Here is a 23,689-nt window from a genome sequence, read left to right on the forward strand (position 1 = left end):
GGTCCCTAGTCATGCATCAATAGCACAGGGGATTTTTCCAGGCAGGTTAAAATATATAATTATAAGCCTCTTTATAAGAAATGTGACAAGGAAGACTTGAATAATTATCATCCAGTTTTCTTACTGACATCTTTTCCAAAATATTTGAAAAAGTAATGTACTCAAGAACAGTCTCCTATTTAAGCACAAACAATTTCCTTAGCATATCACAGGTTGGATTCCTGAAGGTTTACTCAACTGAGAATGCTGTTTACACATTCACTCGCCAATATCAAAAACCCTTAAATAATAAAATACGGCAGTTGGTATTTTTTGTGATCTTTCCAAGGCATTTGATTGTGTACATCATGTTACAATCTTGACTACCAAACTTTATACTAATGTATAACTATTACTCCTTTGAAGGAAAGATATACAAACAAATCTGTGGCACAGCCATGAGCACCCACATCACACCCTCCTATGTCAACCTTTTTACGGGCCATTTAGAGGAAATCTTCCTAGCCTTTCAAAACCTCAAACCCCTGGTCTGGTTCAGGTTCACTGAAGACATCTCTATGATCTGAACTCAGGGCCAAGACACCCTATCCTCATTCCTTCATAACCTTAACACCGTCCCTCCCATCCCCTTCATCACCTATTCCTCCTAAAACCGGCATGCCACCTTCCTGGATGTTGATCTTCTCTTCTCTGATGGTTCCGTCCACACCTCCATCCACATTAAACCAGCCAACCACCAAAAGTACCTGCATTTCAGCAGCTGCCATCCCTTCCACACCAAAAAATCCCTTCCGTACAGCGTGGCCATCTGGGAACAGAGTATCTGCAGTTACAAGAACTTCATTTGTCAGTATGCTGAAAGTCTCACCAAGGCCTTCACAGACAGACACTATCCCCCAGGTCTAGCCCACAAAGAGATTTCCTGTGTCATTTCCCCACACACCTCCAATCCTCCCACCAGCCAGCTGCAGATGAGTGCCCAATTTGTCACCAAATACCACCTCACACTGGAATAGCATCATGCCCTGAAATGAAGGGCATCCATACTAGTCTATCCCTATGCCACTCACAATCCCAACCAATTGGCTCAGGGATCATATCCCTGTGGAAGACCTGGGTGCAAGATCTACCCAAACCTCCTAATCCAGTCCTGTCACAGACTTATCTTGCCCGAGCAAAGGCTGGGCCATCTATGAAAGCAGCTATTTTGCATAGCTGCCATTGCCAAGCTTTTTATATTGGGATGACTCCCAAACCACTGTCCACCAGCATGAACAGCCATTGCCAAATTGTTGTCAAGAGCAAAGCAGAACACCTCAGGGGCACAAAATGCAGCTAAACACAACATGCTTCATTTCAATGGCTGTTTCACAACCCAGGCCATCTGAATCCTCCCCTCCGCCACCAGATTTTCTGACTGTGCAGATGAAAGTTATCCTTACAACACATTCTCTGCTGCTGAAATCATGCCAGCCTCAACCTACAGTAACCTACTGTCCCTACAGCTTACACCCAACAGTTTCTGCCCACTATCCTATCATATACTCCCTTTTCACCTCCCCCAACCTCAACATGTGCCATACTCTGTGAATGCACCAATCTGCCCTTTCCCCTTCCCTGCTCCTATCTTTTTCTGCTCTGTGTTTACACCCCACCTCCCGATGCTGCACCTGGCAGCCATTGAGATGCCCCACCAGATAGTGCTCTTCCTTCCCCCTACCCATACCCTGCAATCCCTCCCCCTTATCTGCCCCACTCCAGATTGCTATTCATGTGACAGTCGCATTCCAGTCAGAGCTGCCAGAGGTAGCGGTCATATGTGCATGAGGTGTGCTTGCTCATGTGATGGTATGTGTGTGTGTTCTCTTTGGTGAAGAAGACTTTGGCTGAAAACTATAATGTGTAACAGCATTTTCATTGTGCCTGTCTACAACTCAATGGGTCATCTTTAGGTGAGTAGCAATCAATCCTTTTCCTAATATTGTTGTTGGAACAACTTATGTTTTACATATAACTGGCTTGAACTGTAATTAACAAACAGAATACAAAAAGCCATGCTGAGTAATTCAGACAATGTTGGAAAGGTAGGAAATTTTAGGGACTGTGGAGAAATCACAACACGAGTCCTACAGGTTTCAATTTTGGATCCACTCCTGTTTCTCATATATGTGAATGACCTTCCTCTTAACATTCAACATGCAGAACTGGCATTTTTTGTAGATGACATTAGTGTTTTAATAAATCTCATTAGAGGGAAAGCAACATAAGAGATTGTTAATGATGTTTTACAAAAAAATTAAGGGCTTCTCTGAGTGTGGACTATCCCTAAATTTTGCAAAATACACTATATTCAATTCTGTTCAAAAAATAGAGTCATACCAACAACTGATGCAGCACAGAAACAAGTCAGTAAATAGGACAAATGGTTCAAATGTCTCCAAGCACAATGGGATTAACATCTGAGGTCATCAGTCCCCTAGACTTAGAACTAATTAAACCTAACTAACCTAAGGACATCGCACACATCCATGCACAAGGCAGGATTCGAACCTGCAACTGTAGCAGTTCCGTGATTCCGGACTGAAGCGCCTAGAACCGCTTGGCCAACACGGCCAGCTAGTAAATAGGATAGAATGCTCCAAATTCCTAGGTGTACATACTGATGGAAACTTGAACTGGTAGAAGCATGTTACTGAGCTTCTCTAAACACTTAACTTCTAGTACTTTTGCTCTTCATACAGTTGATAGTATTGAAAACAACAAATCAACCTCCTGATATATATTACATGTTTGACTCTGTGAAGTCCACACATACAACACTAGAAGAAACCATGATCTTTATTACCCATTATTAAAGCTTACGGTGGCTCAAAAAGAGTTCAACATACAGCACTACAAAGTTTTTATCATTTGCCCAATACTGTAGAATGTCCCAGTAGCAAATCGAGTTTATCTCTAATCTAAAATAATTTGTCATGGACAACTTACTTCATTCCAGGGATGAATTTCTATTTAAAAGGGAGGAGGAGGGATGGGAGAAGCTAGTATTTAAGAGTGGTGGCATGAGTAGGACTAAAAAATAATGTCTTCATTAATGTTAACATTAATCATGTGTACCTGCAAACTAATTCATTCCACATCATTACAAATGATCTATGGAACATGTAACTAACTAACTATGGATGGTACATGAACTGTATAAAGTCCCTGTGATCCTTTGCTCTTTTCTATAATAAATTCATGACAGAAAGGTGCTGGAATAAACTACTGAGAACTTTTTCAGATGGAATGTGACAATGTGGATGTTGCTCAGCATACATGAAACCAGCTTGTCAATTGATTCCATTGACTAGACTATACAAGAATGCCTGTGTGCAATTTCCTGTTTGGAATAGTTTGACTCAACTCAGTGTAAACATTTTCACACTGCTTAGAATCACTACTCTTTTCATGATTCCAGCAAAATCTCAATTTAATACATACACAATGCTTCATGTAGGAGATAACAGTAACTGCTATGACTGACATCCCCACCACTATCAGTGGACTAATTACAAAGGCAAACACAATTCATAAGAAATGAGCAATGCAGTCACACAGACAGACCATCTACATTGCTAAGTACATAACATTATTAACACAAGCAAAATGACCAACATCAAAAACGTTCTTTTTTAACACTTGTTTATAGAACTCAGTTCTAGATTTTTACCAGCACTATCTAATGCATATGGGATACTTTCTCCGGAATAACCTATATAAGTGTCAGTTTAAGCCTTATAATGAATTATAAATATTACTTGCTACAAACATGCTTTCAAATGAATGATCTGTGAATTTGTATTACCATGATGACTGCTTACACATTAGATAAGACTATGGCAAATGCGATGTTCATGCACACATTTGGAGTGTCATACTTGATAAACACCACAAGTGACAGCCTGACGCAAAACAATATTTTAAATTCTAGCTAAATTGAACAGGACACTTGTTGTCATGAAAGAAGCTATTTTCTTGTGTGAGACTATATTATATTTAAACAGGCATTCTGTTGCTTTGCTGTTTAGCTAATTTTACCCCTAGGACAACATGTAATGGCATTATACTGTACAATTGCTAATGTGAGGTTTTGTGTATAGAATGAAAAATGTGCAATCCCTATGTGGGTTTAGTCACTGTAACAGTATACACAGTATCTTATATTATGGATGTGTTTTTATTTAAAATATAAAACAGCCTCATGCAGGAAAACTACTTTCTTTTTCAAAAAATTATCTGTGACTGGACACAAAAAATAGACTATTTTTACTTCTCATATGTGAGAAAGGTGACACGAAAATCAAAAACATAAAGCAGAATAGAGATGAGAACTCCAATTCCTATACAGTAAGTATAGCTTTGGAGTTTCAGTCTCCTTTGTTAAATTTAGTATGTGCTTAAATGTGTAACATTTCTGGCAATGAAGATGATCATACAGTACAAAAGGAATGGCAATAACAGATTATCAGCACCTGACTAGCTTGCTGTGCCATCACCACCAGTTTACAAAGGAAAAAAATTACACATATATCTAGTTTTAACAAAATAATGTAGAACTAACTAAAGAGGAGAAAATAGTTTTTCTGACACAGATTGTCTACAAATAAAGAAAGTATTCTTTACCTGTAAAATTCATCTTCTCTCATTTTTTGGTACACATGACTGCCAAATAAGTTCTTTGGTACTGGCTTTGCACGAAAAGGTTTGAATTTATTCTCCCCTGTTGCACTCAGGTCAGGCGTTGAACGAAAGAAACTTAGTTTTTTACGCTCTTCATCCCTTACAACAAAACTGAATGGCTTCATTTGTGACTGAAGCTCTGCAATAAACTGTTTTCGTAACTTTTTCCTCCTAAGGAATAAAAAAGGATGTAATTGTTTATCATCATCTTATACCAATTTATTGAGGTGATATTCGGAATCTACTACAAAGAGTTTGGATCTCTCTCTCTCTCTCTCTCTCTCTCTCTCTCTCTCTCTCTCTCTCTCTCTCTCTCTCACACACACACACACACACACACACACAAACATACACAAACGCGTGAGTACACGTTTGGACACCAACACCTATAAAAAATTAACTTTCTCTGCGTATGAGAACTTGAAGTATAATTACACTGACAGAAACAGAGACTGTTACAACATGAAGCAGAAGTCTGATATTTATCAAACATTATAGAGGTGTTCATCACTTAATGGGTGATTAAACTTTCATTTCATTTCATTACACTACAGCAGCGTGAGGTGCGATCCCCAAGGGCATGAATACTCTCTTGTATTCAGAAGCAAACAGCATAAAAATATCATCTTGAGAAATTATTGAAGCACATGCCATGTATGAATGTATATGTTTTCCCATCACATCCCAGGCATGCTTTATGGGTGACAAATTAGGAGACCAGGCAAACCAGTCAAAGATCTGCACACTCCACAAGGTTTTTGTGCTATGTACTGCAGTTTTGTGTCTTGTATTATCCTGCTGAAATACGTCACTTGATACCCTGGTTATGAATGGTGTTCACAGTGTAGTTTACCATTCATGTCACTTATTAGCAAGAATCAGTCTCCTTCCAACAGTTATCATACCAGTTCTGTTCCATATCCATCAGCTCCCCACACTATGATCCCAGGAATTGGAGAGGTATAGGTCTTGAGAATCGCTGCTTCCTATGACCTTACTCCAGATTGTTTATTTGGTACCAATCTGACCATCACAAACAAGAAACTAGATTCATGCTGAAAATTACAGAATGTCACTCAATGCCCCAGTTGACTCTGTCATCTGTGGTATGATGTCAACAATAAATGGCACTTGGCAACTTGAGATCTCAACTCAGTTTCCAGTAATCTGTCCTCTACAGCTGAGTGACACTCCGCTGTAACCTACGCCCAGATTATTCACCAGAACTAGTGGAACAATTTGACAACCTCCTCATGGAGTAATTTTTCTAATAGGACCTTTGCCTACTATTCTTGCCACGCTGTTGTTTGGAGTCTATCTCACCACCATTTATATTGCTGTTACAGTACTACAGTCAACTGTCTATACGGTCAGCCAGTATGATGCCCTCCTACCCTTAATGTCAATTACTCGACCTTTCTCAAACCTGAAAATAAGCTCACATAATGATGAAATTTTAATCAACATATCCCACAGGCATGGAAATACTAGAGTGTCAGTTTGGTACTATTAGGTCAAGCTGTTCATGGTTTAATGCTTTCCATTTCAGCCAGTGTATGATACCGTTGTAAAAACAGATTAAATGGCCATAAGCACTGAAATGGCAGGTCAATATGGAAATAACAAACTTAAAGTATGTGCAAGATATAAAAATATATGACACAAAGTTCACAAGTATAATATTTATTCAAAATTTATGAAATACACATACAAGAAAAACAAAAATTAATTTTGTCATGCAAAATAAAATTTCAGGGTGCAATAGAGAAAGTCCTGGGTGAAATACAATTATTGGAAGGAATAAAGGAAGCTTGCATTCTATAGCTGAGTAGCTGATAAGCACACAAATAACCTTGAAAATGTTGCCGAGCTTTCACACAATGTCCTCCTCCAGATCTAACACTACCAATAACACACAATAACACACACACACACACACACACACACACACACATTGTCCCAGCCGATCACTCTGCCCTGTCACTGCACTCTGATTTGGGAGAGTAGTTGATACAGTGACTGACAGTAGCAAGCAGACATAAAGAGGAAGGGAGCAGTGGAGGAATAGGAGGTGATAGGCAAGAGGGAAAGACAGCAATAGAACAGCACAGGAATGTTGTTTAGGTGATTCCATGCTGTTGCAGACATGTACAGGAATGTGTGGCACACACTGATATGGAGGAGTGAGTTGGGAAGAGGAGAAGAAAAAAGTAAGAGTGAGATGACAAAAAGAAAAAAATCATGAATGTACATTAATAAAGTGAAGTGATGAAGTGGAAGGCTGGGGATAAGGAGGAGGTGAGCGTAGGACAAGGACTAATATACACTGAGGTTAGGATGAATATGGGACTGAGCAATGTGTTTTAATGATGACTGGACAATTCTTGCTGTCATTTATTTAAGCTGGTACTGGGGAGAGGCAAAGGGGGGAGCCGGACAGTACAGGTGGTGAAGCAGCCAGTGAAGTCATGTATGTTGTATTCAGCAACATATTCTGAAACTGGGTGCTCAACTTTGTTCTTGGTCACAATTTTGTAGTAGCCATTCTTTCAGCTAGACAGCTCACTGGTGCTCATGCCAACACAAAAGACTGTACAGAGGTTGCGGCAAAATTGATGTTTGACATGAAGCTTTCACAGATGGTTCTGTCTCTTATATGGTAGCTATGTCAGTAATAGAGCTAGAATAGGATGTGCTTGGGTGGATGCATTGGAGTGGTCTTGCATTCGGATCTTCCACAGGGCTGCATCTACATCACAGTATCCAAACCACTGTGGAGCGTGTGGCAGAGGTTAATTCCCATTGTACCAGTTATTAGAGCTTCTTACTATTCCATTCCTGTATGGAATGCAGGAAGAATGACTGTTTAAATGCCTCATTGTGCATTGTAATTAATCCAATCTTGTCCTCTTGATTCCAAGAGCTTTATGCAGAGGGCTGTAACTCCTTGAGTAATCATTTACAGCTGGTTCTTGAAAGTTTGTAAGTAGCCTTTCTCATGATGGTTTGCATCCATCATTAAGTGTATCTCAGTTCAGTTTCTTCATCGTCTCTGTTACACTCTCCCACAGGTCAAACAAACCTGTGAGCATTCATGGCCCTATTTTAGTGCAGGTTCCACATACTTGAATCATATTCTAGAATGAGTTGCACGAGTGATTTGTAAGCAATCTCCTTTGTAGACTGACGACCTGCTTTACCTACAACTGAGTCTATGTGATCATTCCATTCGATATCCCTACACAGTGTTACGCCAAGGTGTTTGTATAATTTGACCAATTCCAACTGACTCACTGGTACAATAGTCATTGGATACTGCATTTTTTTCATTTTGTGAACATATCTGAAGATTTAAAGTACATTGTGAACCTTTTCCCCACTTTGAAATCTTATCAGGATGTTACTGAAATTTTGTGCAGGTTCTTCCAAACAGCATTTCATTATAGATAACTGCTGATTTGTGAAACATCTAATACTGTCCACAAGGTCATTAATATACAACATGAATACCAAGGGTCCTAACAAACTTAGCTAGAGCACACCTGAAATTGCTTCCACAGTTGTTAATGACTCTTCATTCAAGATGACATGCTACATCCTCCCTAAAAAGAAAATATACCCAATTCAGTCAAAAATTTCATTTGTTATCCCATAAAATCATACTTCTGGTAATAAGTACAGATGTAGTACTGAGTAAAATGCTTTTTGGAAATTGAGAAATACAGCACCTACTTGACTACCTCGATCCATGGCTTTCAGGGTGTCACATGACAAAAGTGAAAGTTGCATTTCACATTATCAGTGTTTTCAAAATTGATGCTGTTTGGCCTGAAGGAGGTCATTCTGTTCAAGCTATCTCATTATATTCTAAGAGTCAACAACAAATTCAAGTCAAGGATATTGCACAATAGTTTTATGGATCACTTTTGTTGCCCTTCCTGTAGATGGGTGTCACCTGTGCTTTCTTCAAACTGTTGGGCAGGATTTTTTGGTTGAGTCTACAGCAGATTATACTTAAGAGAAGAGCTGGAGAATGAGGAAGATCTGGATGGAAAGAAGAATATACAGGGGTAACAAGTGGGAACAGTAACAATAGCAGTCATTATTGTTCTCTTATAGATATGTCATTAATTGTCTTGTGAAGCTGTAGACGTTACTCAGTTCTCTAGTATAATGCGGGAGCTTATTCCAGAGTTGGATTCCTGCTACTGAGACAGACTTTGAGAAAGTGGCTGAACAATGGAATAGGACAGGAAGGATTTTGCTCTGATGGGAATGAATGTTCCTGCCATGTTGTTCAGACAAGAGCGTTAAGGTCAAGGAGATATATGGAGGACAGTGTAAGTTGGTAAGACAGTTAAAAACACAGAGAGTATGGAAATCTCTGCACTTGTCTGCACGCAGCCAGGATAGCTGTGCATATGATGGTCAGATACAATCAAAGAGTTACACATCACAGATGTGATGAACACTTGCATTCATAATCAGTTCCCATTGCCATGAGTTTTCCTGAGAAAGGCCTTGCAGAATAGCTTTGCTGTAATTAATAATTGGAAGTATAAGTGTGTGTATGAGTTTATTTTTCAAGTCTAGAGAGAAAATATTGTTATTTAAGCTTTTGTTACAACAGCTTTGAAAATAAAGCCTACTAGATGTTTTGCTATCCCTGAAAATGCAGCAACACTGGCACATGTAGCTGTTTATAACGAATACAGTTTGCCATCTTAGGATGGCATTTAAGACATGGAGAGCTTGTCTCTGTGCACGGATTGAGTCACGGCATGTGTCAGTCCACCAGGGGACAGGGGCACATCACGACAAGGAAGGGGGGTGAGGTATGGTACATTCACAGCAGTAAGGACAGCATTTGTGAGGTTTTCTGCCTTGTTACCAATGCAGGGGAAATGGTGTAAATCAAAAGTGGGCAGTGAGAAGTAGAGCTGCCAGTCACCTTTGCAAAGCTGTCAGTTGGTTGGATGCACAGTTGACTAGGCATTAGCAAACAAACAACACCGGGGAAATGGTCACTCAAGTGTGTTGGAGAGACCGGACCACTCAAGATGACGACACGCTGAGTAGTACAGACCAAAAGGTTCAAGTGGGAAAAGGATTGCATGGAATTGCGCAGAAATGTGGATGTATTTGCTTTCAAACATATTAGATTGAGCTGGTTGAAGATATCTACTAGGAGAGCCTCTTGGACAGGAGCGTAGAGAGCCCCAAAGGGTACGGTGGGCACTGAAGTCACTGAGCAGCAAAAAGGGAGGAGGAAGATGAAGTTGAGTAGACTTTCCAAAGAGAGAAGGTGAAAGACGGGCAGCTACAGCTTGAAGCTAGGTGTGTAAGAAAATGCTGTACTATAGGTGTTGTCTCGAATGAGCACCATGACTCCCCCATGAACTGGGGTACCTGCTTCAGTGGGAAGGTCAAAATGGACTGAAGTGAAGTGTGGGAGGTGAAAGTGATCCTGAGGGCATAATTTTGTTTCCTGGAGTCAAAAAACAACTGGACTGTAGGACCACAAGAGGAGCTGTAATTCAACCAAACTGTATCTGATGCTACGAATATTCCACTGGAGAATAACCATATCTGATGACAGACAGGAGATGGGTCAAATAAGAGAACAGTCACTGCAGTGGCTGCTGAGTGCCAGAATTTGAATGTGGACAATGACTAGGTACACAGGCTTGAGGATCCTGGTCCATTAGTTCGAAAGAGGTGTTGGTATTCGTCTTTGGTTGGCCACTAGACTGGTTGTTGGTGATGTGTCCCTGTGAAAAGGAGGTTGGCTGGGTGAGGATATCGCATGGTGACACTGTTGGTGAAGAATGCTGAGGTGAAGAAGGAGAAGCTTGTTTGCCTTGTTTTTTTTTTTTTTTTTTTTTTTTTTTTTTTTGGATCTCCATGCTTGCGTTTACAAGGCATCCAGTTTTACTGGTGTGGGCAATGGTTTGTTGTATGGCATGCACGCACCCATAGCAGGTGAAGATGAGTGTGTGACCTTGGAGCTGGACAATTTAACAACCGTGGCACTAAATGGAAGTCACCAGTCTGCATAGCCATGTCCTTCATAGGCCAAGGTGTAGTGAGAACTGTACTATAATTGCCAGAGGGTTGTGTACAAGGTTTGTGGCTAGCCAACATTTTATGAGCAATGAGTAGGAACCTTTTCCTTCATCCAGATCTCCTGAATGGCTCTCTCATTGAGGCAGATTGGACAGTGACAGGAGGAAGCAACTTGATCACCCTCGCAGTTCATACAGTGAGGGGAAGGATGTGGACACACATCCCGATGAGCATGCCTGCCACGGGTTATGCATTTGGCTGCATTATCACAAGATTCACAGGTGTGGTTGTAGTGTTGACATTTACAGCAGTCTGTGGGATTTGGGATGTATGGTCTGACAGTGATAGCTTCATAGCCAGCCTTAATTTTTGATGGAAGTACCACATGGTCAAATGTGATGAACAGAGTGCGGATTGGGACTAATTCCTTATCTCTAGTATGTGAGATAGTCTGTTATTTAGGTCTCGGTCAGGCCATTAATCAGCCAGGTGTATACGACGCCACGGGAGGGAGTCAGAGTGTGACGGGCCTCTACTTTAACAGGATAGCATGGAGAAGTATTGCATTAAACAGCTTCTGTTCTTGAAAAGCACTATCTGTCTCCAAAAGCTAGGTCCCATTAAGAAACTGAGAACATGACTTCACACGACCAGCAATGGCATCTGCACCCTTACGAATGACAAATGGATTAACGGTCATGAAATTGTGACCATCTTCTGTGTGTGACACCACGGAGTATCAGGGTGCAGCTGGTAGAGGCAGTGATTCTTTCACCTTAACCCATTTACATTTTTGAGATGAGGATCTCACTGTGGAGAAATCCCCCATGATTGCCAGCGTCTGTAACAGCATGCTCCTTCCTGCTGGGGGCTTCCATCAGGAGGGGCTCACCCACCACAGGTGATTGTCCATGCCTCAGATCACACCTCTTGGACTCCAGACAGAGGGACCAATCAACATAGAGGAAGGTACCAGCTCAGACAATCACCCCTCCCTAGGCCTGGCCTTTACAGGGGTACGTACAAGTCCTACTTGTCAACCCAGGGCTGGGAATTATGTGTTACCCAATCACCTTTTATGCATCAAATGTGTGGGCCGACCTTCAGGAAAGTACAGGGAGGCACGTTTATTTCTTAACATTCACACAACACCAACTTAAATGCACGGGACTTGGTTGGGTCAGTGGTGGAATACCAAGTAGAAGGGTGGATTAGAGAAAGAAAAAGATATTGCATAGGTTACGTGGGTGGTGGAGTACCACTATTGGAGGGAGATATTCTGCCACCCACCCAACCTATATAATATCCTTGTCTGTCCCTACTCCACCCTTGATCCCAACTCTTTGTCTTAAGTATGATAACCATGCAGTAGGCCCAGATGCAAGACCTTCCATGCATCCTCCCACTGTCACCTACCCCAGTCCTGTCACTAGCAAACAATAACCTATCAAAGGCATGGCCACCTATTAACACAGTCATTTGGTTTACAAACTGAGCTGCAATGACTGCACCACATTCTATGACTATGTGTTCATGATTACTAACAATCCCCCTGCTGCATGAATGGCCACTGCCAAAGTATAGCCAAAAGGCAGCTAGATTAGATAGTTGCTGAACATGTCAACCAATATGATATGCTTCATTTTAATGACTACTTCACAGCCTGTGCCATCTGGATTCAATTACTTGATGGAGAAATACATCCATGGTTACAGTATTTCAAAGTTGTGTCATCTGGATTCTTCCTACCAAAACCAGCTTTTCTGAATTGCACAGGTGGGAACTGCCCCTATAACATAGCCTTTGTTCCAGTGAACCCACTGGCCTCAACCTTCACTAGTCCCTGCCCTCCACCTGCCTGCACCCTTCCATGCTCCCACTACAATACACACAAGCCTTCTGTCCCACCAATGCACCCGTAAGCCCTTCCCCTCCCCCTTCTGATGCTACGCCTAGTAGCCCTATCCTGCCCTACTATGTCTCCCTTCCCACCATTTACCTCCTCCCTAACCACTTCACCCACCCCAGAAGATTGATGCTCATATACACAGTTACATTCAGGCTTAAGCCTGGAGACGATAGCCATGTGTGTGTGAGGAGTTATTGCTGTGTGAATGTGTGATTTATATTTCTGAGGAAGGGCTTTATCTGAAAGCTTAAATATTTCTTGTATTCTATTTTGTTGCACCTCTCTGTGACTCAGTGCCTCCTCTATGTGGTGAGCAGTGCTCTTTTGTTTCCATATTATTGTTATTCCATACTGGACTTCCCTTTGGAAGATTAGGAATGGTTGTTTAATTGTCTTTTGTAACCTAATAATCGTTCAAACAATGCAAATGCAGGAATAGATTGTCATGAAATTAGTCTGTAATCAGACTATTTCCGAGCAGTACAAGGCAAAGAAAATGTTGCAATGATTTGCAATTTCAAAATGTTTCATCAATACTTTTACACTTCATCTAATGGCATGCTAATCACATACAGGGAGTACAACTGCCTTTGATTTGTAGTAGCTATAGCTATTTTGTGTCATAAAAGTTTCAGTCAAATAACAGAATTATATCTGTGAATCTAATGCAGGCTAGGAAATCCATAAATAACAAAAAAGATGAGCAATGCATACACCACATTGTTTTAAATTGATAATAAACCAAAAATGAAACTAACAATACCTGTTTTTACCTCAAAGAAGAACATTGTTTTAAATTGATAATGAACCACAAATGAAACTAATAATACCTGTTCTTACCTCAAAGAAGTACACTATTCCAGACACATTGGTTAAGGACTGGAACACACAAGTCAAGAAGACAAACAATTTTGAAAATAGCTAACATAAGAATATGTGCTATAAATTACAAAATTTCAGCCTTTTTTAAAGCACATAGCTGTAATTCTTGAGCATACTGTGCAAATGATCTTTTAAAGATCATTAGTGTTGCCTGTCAACAAAAATAAATATAAACATAAATCAAATAAGCATGTGAATAAGCATAAATTTGAAATAAAAACTAATGAAAAACAAATTAACAAAGATTAAAAAATTTTAAACCTCTGCAATTTATTCTTCAACTATAATGATAAACTAAATACATCAGTGAGTTCTCAGAAACTGTATCAGCAAAAGAAATCAACGGTAATTAAACTAAAAATACAACATCATTTAACAAAGATAATAACAGAAGTTATCTCTCATAATACCAAGAATTTTTTTCTTAATACCTTCTCTCTTGCTGGGCCATTATTTTGTCATAAAGTGGCATATGAGTGTGTAGTGGCACAGGATTAGCTCGAAAAATACTCTTTTCTTCTTCTGATTTGTCATCATCTTCATAAAGCTCATTTCGCAACACGTTTAAGCGTCTCTCTTCTTCATCTCTAACAAAAATTATGAAGTGCTATTATTTATCTCATAGCATACAGTTCACAAATAATTAAATTTTATGTATGGGAAACCTGTCTACATTTATGCTGAAACATAAATTATTACTAAACATACATTATTTTAAAGGCATGACTACGATATGAATCATTTATAAAGAAGGCAATTAAATACAAAATTATCCTGCTCAAACTGTAAATTTGTTTCATAAATTCATCCACAAAATAAAAGCAATTCCATCATGGGTATATTGCACACAAACATATTTTTATAACCTCTGCTCCATGCTAAATACATTTTAAGTTGCACATACTATAGTGACTGGGCATAAGACTTAAATGATGTATGGGAAACAAAACTTATTTGTAATGAGTGGTATAACTATGTCAAAAAGAAAAGTGTTCCTGTTAACTGTAAAAGTAAGGCAATGTATTAAAAAAGAACACTGACTGAAACAAATAATCAAGTGGACAAGATATCACACATTATGTAAAGATGACTTTTTAAATTAGTATCATATCAAATATAGCAGGAAACAGTTCCAAATACAGTTTGATGTACTGGTGAAGGTGCTCTGTTTGTGTTTTTATCAAGTCATCAGTCAATCAACTCATTTAATGCTGTGAACCCTGAAATTTTTCAAGTGTATTGAATGTTCAGTGATGTATTGGAAGTGCAGCTGCTAGTCATTTTCTACCATGCACAATATTTCATCTGGACACTATCAAATATATTCAGTTGAACTGTCCGAAATTCTGAAAGCTCATGTGAATGTGTATGGTAGGTGCTCAAATGAAATACCAAATATGGTAGAAAACAACGGCCCACTGCACTCCCAAAAAACATCCAATGCTGCCCTCCATCTATTCCCTTGCTGTGATAATCTTTCATCTCTATTCAGCTATTGTATACAACATTCTCCATATGCTGCTTTACATATTCTAGTCTTCGCCTGCCTCCCTGATTTTTTCCCTCTACTTCTCCCTCCATTGCCAGGATAATTATTCCTGGATGCTGTAGCCCATTCATTTGCCCCTCTTCTGGCAGATATCTTCCATAAACATCCAGTCTCACCCATTATTTTTAATGCTTCTTCATTACATATACTACTATCTCCGTTTACTTAATTTTCAACATTCTCGAATAACATCACATTTCAAATGTACTCATCTCATATTACCCAGATTTGTGATGGTTAACATTTAACTTCCATCTAATGCTGTGCTCCACACATACACTCTCAAGACTTATTCCTCAGTTCCATATCAATACATGATATCTATAGAAGTGCTCCACTGCAGAAAGCTGTGACAATTTAGGTCCACTATCTTCCTTGCTTCGACCATCCATTGTAATCTTGCTTCCTTGACAGGAGAATTCTTTCACCTCCACTACCACATTCTTCCCAATTTCAATGTCAAGTGGGTTGTTGTTCTTCTTCTCCATCACCTCAGCCTTTGCCTTCGATCTGTTTATCCTTGAGCTATATTCTGGTACTTTCAAAAGGTCTTCTTTATATTGGGACAAATGGGCTGTATAGTATGTGAACTTTAGTACTGATATCTGTTCCTCACGAATTTTTTTCTTGTTCTGAAATTTTTCTGTACTTCCGTTATTGCTTGTCTAACACAAACTGAACAACGGTGATGGTAAGCTGCAACTTTGCCTTACTCAATTTCTTGAGCTTCCAAATTTGTTACACCCATTTGAGTTTTTTAGAACATTCATCTATTTCTACATTTTCATTCCAATATCCTAAGGAAATTGAACATCTTATTCCACATTATGTTGTCAAAAGCTTTCTCTATGTTCACAGCTGCTAGGAAGGTAGCTTGATTTTCTTCACTCTACCTTCCATTATAAAATGCAGTGACAGAATTGTCCTCTGCTACCAACTGGGTCATTCCACATGATGTGAGCCAGTTTTAGGAATCATCCTCACCTGAATGTCTCCAGTTTTAATTACATTTTGCACACATGTTAGCTGCAATCGTAGAAGATGTGCTTTGTTGTTGCTGCACATTTTAGCGATTTTGATCAAGAGAAACTCATGCTGCAGTGCTCTTCTACAGCATGCAAATGTAGAAGTGTGTACAGAATCAGCTAAGTGAAAGATCTGTGCAATACATATGTTTACTTGTGTATAAAAATCGAGTTAGGAATTTTCCTTTTTGTGAAACCACGTGCACAAGATCATGTGCTGATTTAAAGAACTAGATTCCCATATTGTACTGTTTGCATCACTTCTGCATAATCTTTCATTGGTATACCAAAACCCATTTGTACAGTGATACATTACGAAATTTTGAACATTCATGAGGGCCATGATAAACTCCTACAGTTATTATCAATTATAGGCTTAACCTTAATTGTGCTCTTTTAAAATTTTGGAGAACAGTAGGCCAATCCTAATTCAAAACAGTGTTCTCTAATTTTATTGTACAGTTACATGGGAAATAGGTTATTTTGAGAATTATCAGAGGCTTACAAAACTATATTTTCATCAGTATGAATGTTTTGGGTACATAATTTATTTCATGGCAAATCAGCATATGTGGTTCACAGCTAGTGCCAACGAATACATCGCCCCTAAATTTCATTGTACATCAGTGCAAATAAACTTGTGTTTCTGAGAATTTTGAGAAGATACCAATTGTGTTACTGAGAATTTTCAGAAGCTACCATGGTCCTCTGCATAATCTATAAGCAATTTATAGCAAATTGGTATTTGCAATTTAGTTACTGTACAGATTTTCCAACTAACATATTGTATTACATCTAGTTCTCCCTTAAAGAGGAGTAGCCCTACGTATTATCTGCATTTATCATAAATTAACTCTGTTTTCAAGTTTGCTAACAGTCATGCTGTAACCATTGGTGGCGACTTTAACTATCCAACAATTAATTGGGAAAATTACAGTTTTGCTAGTGTGGGGCATGAAATACATCCAGTGAAACATTACTAAATGCCTTCCCTGAAAACTATCTGGAACAGGTAGTTAGGAACCCCACTCATGATGAAAATTTTATTGGATTTAATGGCAACAATTAGACCTGACCTCTTTGAGGATGTACACAATGAAACTGGTATCAGTGACCATTATATGGTTGTGGCAACAATGATTTCCAGAGTACAAAGAATAACTAAAACAAGCAGAAATATATTTATGGTCAGTAAAGTAGATAAAAAATCAGTAGTGTCATATCTCAATGAGAAACTTGAAACTTTTAGCACAGGACAGAAGCATGTAGAGGAACTCTGCTCAAGTTTAAAAGAATAGTTGACCATGCACTGGATAGATATGTACCCAGTAGAACAGTTCATAGTGGGAGGGAACCTTCATGGTATACAATCACTGTAAAGAAACTTCTAAAGAAAGAGAGATTACCGCATAATAGGTGTGAAACAAAGTGTAGGGCTATAGATAGAGAGATGCTGAATGAAACACATTTGGCTGTCACAAGAGCAATGCATGATGCCTTTAATGACTACCATAGCGAAATATTGCCAAATGGCATTTCACAGAACCCAAAGTAATTCTGGTCATATGTAAAGGCTGTTAGTAGCACCAAAGTTAGTGTCCAGTCCCTAGCTAATGAGACATAAACTGAAATTAAGGGTATCAAAGCAAAATCTGAAATGCTTAACTCTGGTTTCAAATGCTCCTTTACAAAGAAAAAACGAGGAGAATTGCCCAAGTTTAATCCTTGAACCACTGAAAAGATAATGAAATAAGTATTAACGTCAGTGGCATTGAGAAACTGCTGAAATCATTAAAATTGAGCAAATCCCCACAGCTCAATGGAATCCCTGTCAGACTGTATAAGGAATTTGCAGTTGAGTTAGCCTCTATTCCAACCTCAATCTATCGCAGATCCCTCGAACAAAAAACTGTGCCAAGTTCTTGGAAAAAGGCACAGGTCACACCCACCTACAAGAAGGGTAGCAGAAGTGATCCACAACACTACAGTCCAATATTCTTGACATCAGTTTGTTGGAGAATTTTAGAACATATTCTGAGCTCAAACATAATGGGGTACCTTGAACAGAATGACCATCTCAGTGCCAACGAAATTATTAATTTTTACCACTGGTTTTAGTGTTGCCATAATAGAAATCTTGTTTTTCATATCTGCTTCAATTCTTATAGGGAATTAGCAACATTTTAGCTCAACACATTAAAAGACAATCAACAGCTTTAATTTAAAGTTATTTTTTCCCTGTCTTGTAATACATCGCACCAGCCAAAATGCAGTCCTGCTGCGAATGCTGTTCTTGAACACTGGATGAGATGTTTGACATTCTTAGGCAGCTGGAAATTGCCCTGAATACTGTCAAATGGTTGGCAGCAGCTGTGAATTGGTGCATTGGAAGGGCTCTCAAAAATCGTGTACCTGTGATAACTGTACCAGAGGTACCTCAAGTACTACTATCTCCCGCAGATCCTGTCTCCTCTGCAGAAAGTACAGCATCTATCATTACTCATTCACTTGACTGTGAGTGGCATCGTATCCTGTACAGGTGGACGTGAACCAGGGAGGACCCGGGCTGTTGTACCGAACTCGCACTTTTCTCACATGACTTATTGAAAGCTTTGGATCAAAGTAATGAAGTAGATGCAGTACTTCTTGATTTCCCAAAAGCATTTGACTCAGTTCTACACTTACACTTATTGTCAAAAGTATGATCATATGGAGTGTCAATGAAACATATGGCTGGATTGAGGACTTTTTGGTAGGAAGGACACACCATGTTACCTTGGATGGAGAGTCATCAGATGTAGAAGTAACTTCGTGTGTGTCCCAGGGAAGTGTGTTGGGACCCTTGCTGTTCATGTTGTATATTACTTACCTTGCAAACAATATTAATAGTAAAATAAGGCTTTTTGTAGATGATGGAGTTATCTATAATGAAGTACTATCTGAAAGAAGCTGCACATATTCCGTCAAATCTTGATAAGATTTCAAAGTGGTGCAGAGATTGGCAACTTGCTCTAAATGTTCAGAAATGTGAAACTTTACACTTCACAAAACGAAAAAATGTAGTATCCTATGAGTACAATACGAATAAGTCACTGCTGGAATCAGCCAACTCATACAACTATCTGGGTATAACACTCTGTAGGGATATGAAATGGAACGATCATATAGGTTCAGTCATGGGTGAAGCAGGTGGTAGGCTTGAGTTTATTGGTAGAATACTGAGGAAGTGCAATCAGTCTACAGAGCAGACTGCTTGAAAATCACTCTTGTGACCTGCTCTAGAATATTGCGCAAGTGTGTGGGACCCATACCAAATAGAACTTACAGTTGATTTTGAACATATACAGAGAAGGGCGGCACAAATGGCCACAGGTTTGTTTAATCTGTGAGAGAGTGTCACAGAGATACTGGAGGAACTGAATTGGAAAACTCTTGAAGATAGACATAAACTATTCTGAGAAAGTCTATTAACAAAGTTTCAAGAACCAGTTTTAAACGATTACTCTATTAATATACTACAACCCCCCTACATATTACTCACATAGGGATCTTGAGGATTAGATTAGAATAATTACTGCATGCATGGGGCCATTCAAAAAATCATTGCTCTCACCTTCCATTTGTGGATGTAACAGGAAGAAGCCCTAATAACTGGTACCCTCTGCCATGCACCTCACAGTGGTTTGCAGAAACTAGATGTAGATGCAGATGTTTCTACAGAATAAAACTACAATGTCCTTAATTTGAGTTCTACAAACAAAAAATTCAAGGTTTTAGGAGTCTTCCAGCGGACTGCAAAAAGATGCCGTGCAAGCTTTATGACCAATTAGGCTAAACTGAAGATGACTTAAAATTGAAATCAGTAGTTTTTTTGTTTAAAAGAAAAACTTGAAAATATTACTGTCAAACATTCAGTAACTGACATTTTTACTATTTGATAGATTTTTGTTTTTTTTTTAAGTGCTATTATTTCCCATATCTGCTAAAATTTGTAGTTTTCATACATATACAAGGTGATTAATTATAAAGTTAAACTTTCAAAACACTGTAGAAATAACACCACTGGTCAGAATGATGTCAAATTGCAACGGAATATTATTGGAGAAGGGGTAAAACATACAGCAGAAGAAAAAAAATAGTGATCAATAGATGGTGCTGTATATGTCAGAATACATAAATGAAAACACCTATCATGTGCAGGACCCATTGAAGTTGATATAAACACACTGGGTACATGACTTTTCCTCCTTTCCTGTCTGCGACATTCACCATGACTGTCTCAATGCAGCATTGCGCTCTGCTTGTAAAGCTGTATCACAAGAATGATGACTGCGCACGTCACTCTGCAGAAATTCCGGACACTGAAGGGTTTGAAAACAGGCGTTAGTCTGATGACTGCTGTGGGTCTGGAAAAAATGATTAGGAAATTAGAAAAGACGGGTTCTTTTGGAGTGCAACCTGATAGAAAGAAGAAACGAATTGATTTGACATCAGCAGAAGCAGTGGCCACAGCAATGTAGGAAGAGATGAGTGGCGGTGTGCAAACGTGTAGTGCATGGATAATTGCCCGAACATTGCACATACCCATGAGCACAGTGCATAAAATCCTACAAAACATCCTTCTTTGCTATCAATTCAAAATTACCGATGTGCATGAGTTGCTTCCTCTTGACCTGCTAGCAAGAGTGACCTTTGCTTTAAAATTTCTTTCTCACATGGAAGTGGACAAAGATTGGCTGTAGAAGATTTTGTGCACAGATGAAGCCCACTTCCATCTGACTGGATATGTCAATACACAGAATTGTCAAATATGGCAACAAAAAATCCACATTCAATCAACCAGTACCATTTCATCCTGAAAAGGTCACTGTGTGGTGCGGGTTTAGGGCATCATTTATCATAGGGCCATATTTTTTCTAAGAGACAGGTGCTTCCGGTCCTGTTACCTGTACCGTCACTAGTAAATGCTATGAGCATCTTTTGCACAACCACATCATTCCAGCAGTGTGGATGGGATCATTTTTATTCAAGATGGTGCACCCCTGCGGACTGCAAATCCAGTTAAGCAGCTGCTGAAGCGCCGTTTCAGAAATGCCAGAATTATCAGCTGCCATTTCCCTACAGCCTGGGTGTCCCAATCACCTGATCTTAATCTGTGCAACTTCTTGCTATAGGGTTATCTGAAAGATGTGTTCAGTGTTCCAATTGCAAACTTAACTGCATTGGAGGCATGCATTGGAAAATACATTCTGAACATGAACCCAGAAACTCTTCGATCGGTTGTAGAGCATGCTTTTCCTCGATTTCAACATGTTGCAGAAAACGGTGGACAGCATATTGAACATGTTTTGCGCTAGTCACATGGAAATTAATAACCAACTTGATTTGGATTGTTGCTTTTTATGTGGTTTTTGGCCTCAGGACAATTAAAAACCAATTTTTCCCATCCGATGTGATATGACCTTGTCATGGTGGATGGACTAACGTAACTAACAGTATCACTTCTGTACACAAATCCACACTGAGTAGTACAGTTTGTTTAACATCAAACGTACACCTTAGGCATTGCTGTATGATTCATGTGTCATTTGCAGTCAACCACTATTAAATTATGATGCTTACAGCACCATCTATTGCTAAATTTTGCAACTATTTATTTTTATTCTGCCATACATTTTCCCCCTTCTCTGATAATATTCCGTTACAATTTGACGTTATTCTGATCAGTGGTGTTATTTCTACAGTGGTTTGAAAGTTTAACTTTAATTATAATCACCCTGTGTAATCAAAACCAAGACATTACTGCAAGAATACAAATCCAGGATGGAAGAACTCAAAGAGTAAATGTCCTACCATGCACTCAGAAGCGACTAATTTTCTGTTTTCAATTCTAGAAGGAGAAGAGGTTACCGCCTGCCTTTATACACTACTGGCCATTAAAATTGCTACACCACAAAGATGACGTGCTACAGACACGGAATTTAACCGACGGAAAGAAGATGCTGTGATATGCAAATGATTAGCTTTTCAGAGCATTCACACAAGGTTGGCGCTGGTGGTGACACCTGCAACGTGCCGACATGAGGAAAGTTTCCAACCGATTTCTCATACACAAACAGCAGTCGACCGGCATTGCCTGGTGAAACATTGTTGTGATGCCTCGTGTAAGGAGGAGAAATGCGTACCATCATGTTTCTGACTTTGATAAAGTTTGGATTGTAGCCTATCGCGATTGCGGTTTATCGTATCACGACATTGCTGCTCGCCTTGGTCGAGATCCAATGACTGTTAGCAGAATATGGAATCAGTGGGTTCAGGAGGGTAATACGGAATGCCGTGCTGGATCCCAATGGCCTCGTATCACTAGCAGTCGGGATGACAGGCATCTTATCCGCATGGCTGTAACGGATCATGCAGCCATGTCTCGATCCCTGAGTCAACAGATGGGGATGTTTGCAAGACAACGATCATCTGCACGAACAGTTCAACGACATTTGCAGCAGCATGGACTAACAGCTCGGAGACCATGGCTACCCTTGACGCTGCATCACAGACAGGAGCGCCTGCGATGGTGTACTCAACGACAAACCTGGGTGCACGAATGGCAAAACGTAATTTTTTCGGATGAATCCAGGTTCTGTTTACAGCATCATGATGGCCGCATCCGTGTTTGGTGACATCGCAGTGAACGCACATTGGAAGGGTGTATTCGTCATCACCATACTGGTGTATCACCCGGTGTGATGGTATGGGGTGCCATTGGTTACACGTCTCAGTCACCTCTTGTTCACATTGACGGTACTTTGAACAGTGGACACTACATTTCAGATGTGTTACAACCCATGGCTCTACCCTTCATTCTATCCCTGTGAAACCCTACATTTCAGCAGGATAATGCACGACCGCATGTTGCCGGTCCTGTATAGGCCTTTCTGGATACAGAAAATGTTCAGCCCTGGCCAGCACATTCCCCAGATCTCTCACCAATTGAAAACGTCTGGTCAATGGTGGCCAAGCAACTGGCTCGTCAAAATACGCCAGTCACTACTCTTGATGAACTGTGGTATCGTGTTGAAGCTGCGTGGGCAGCTGTACCTGTACACGCTATCCAAGCTCTGTTTGACTCAATGCCCAGGCGGATCAAGGCCGTTATTAGAGCCAGAGGTGGTTTTTCTGGGTACTGATTTCTCAGGATCTATGCACTCAAATTGCGTGAAAATGTGATCACATGTCAGTTCTAGTATAATATATTTGTCCAATGAATACCCATTTATCATCTGCATTTCTTCTAGGTGTAGCAATTTTAATTGCCAGTAGTGTATTATTTTTACAAATGTAGTTCAAGTAATTGACACATTCACACTCAGGTTCCAGATACACACTGACAAATGTGTGCTCTGTTTTAGTCTTGATGGCAGCCACTAACAATTATCAACATGATGACCAGGTTGCTACCAACAATTAAAATGCAGCACATATTACCCCCGAGTATGTGTGTTTTGTGTGTGTGTGTGTGTGTGTGTGTGTGTGTAAAAG

At 39.6% G+C, this 23,689-nt stretch overlaps 1 protein-coding gene across 1 annotated transcript in view; it reads right to left on the bottom strand.

The window, feature by feature from the left end:
* Positions 1 to 23,689, bottom strand: part of LOC124729007 (protein FAM161A-like) — a 145,814-nt gene that overhangs the window by 110,668 nt on the left and 11,457 nt on the right. Inside the window, exons 2-3 of the mRNA XM_047248492.1 lie at positions 14,011 to 14,166; positions 4,666 to 4,893 (exon numbers count right to left, since the gene is read on the bottom strand). Of these exons, the coding sequence (XP_047104448.1) occupies positions 4,666 to 4,893; positions 14,011 to 14,166 (384 nt within the window). The remainder of the gene's footprint in view (positions 1 to 4,665; positions 4,894 to 14,010; positions 14,167 to 23,689) is intronic.

The sequence above is a fragment of the Schistocerca piceifrons genome, chromosome 1 (assembly GCF_021461385.2).
Source record: "Schistocerca piceifrons isolate TAMUIC-IGC-003096 chromosome 1, iqSchPice1.1, whole genome shotgun sequence".
Classification (NCBI taxonomy): Eukaryota; Metazoa; Arthropoda; class Insecta; order Orthoptera; family Acrididae; genus Schistocerca; species Schistocerca piceifrons.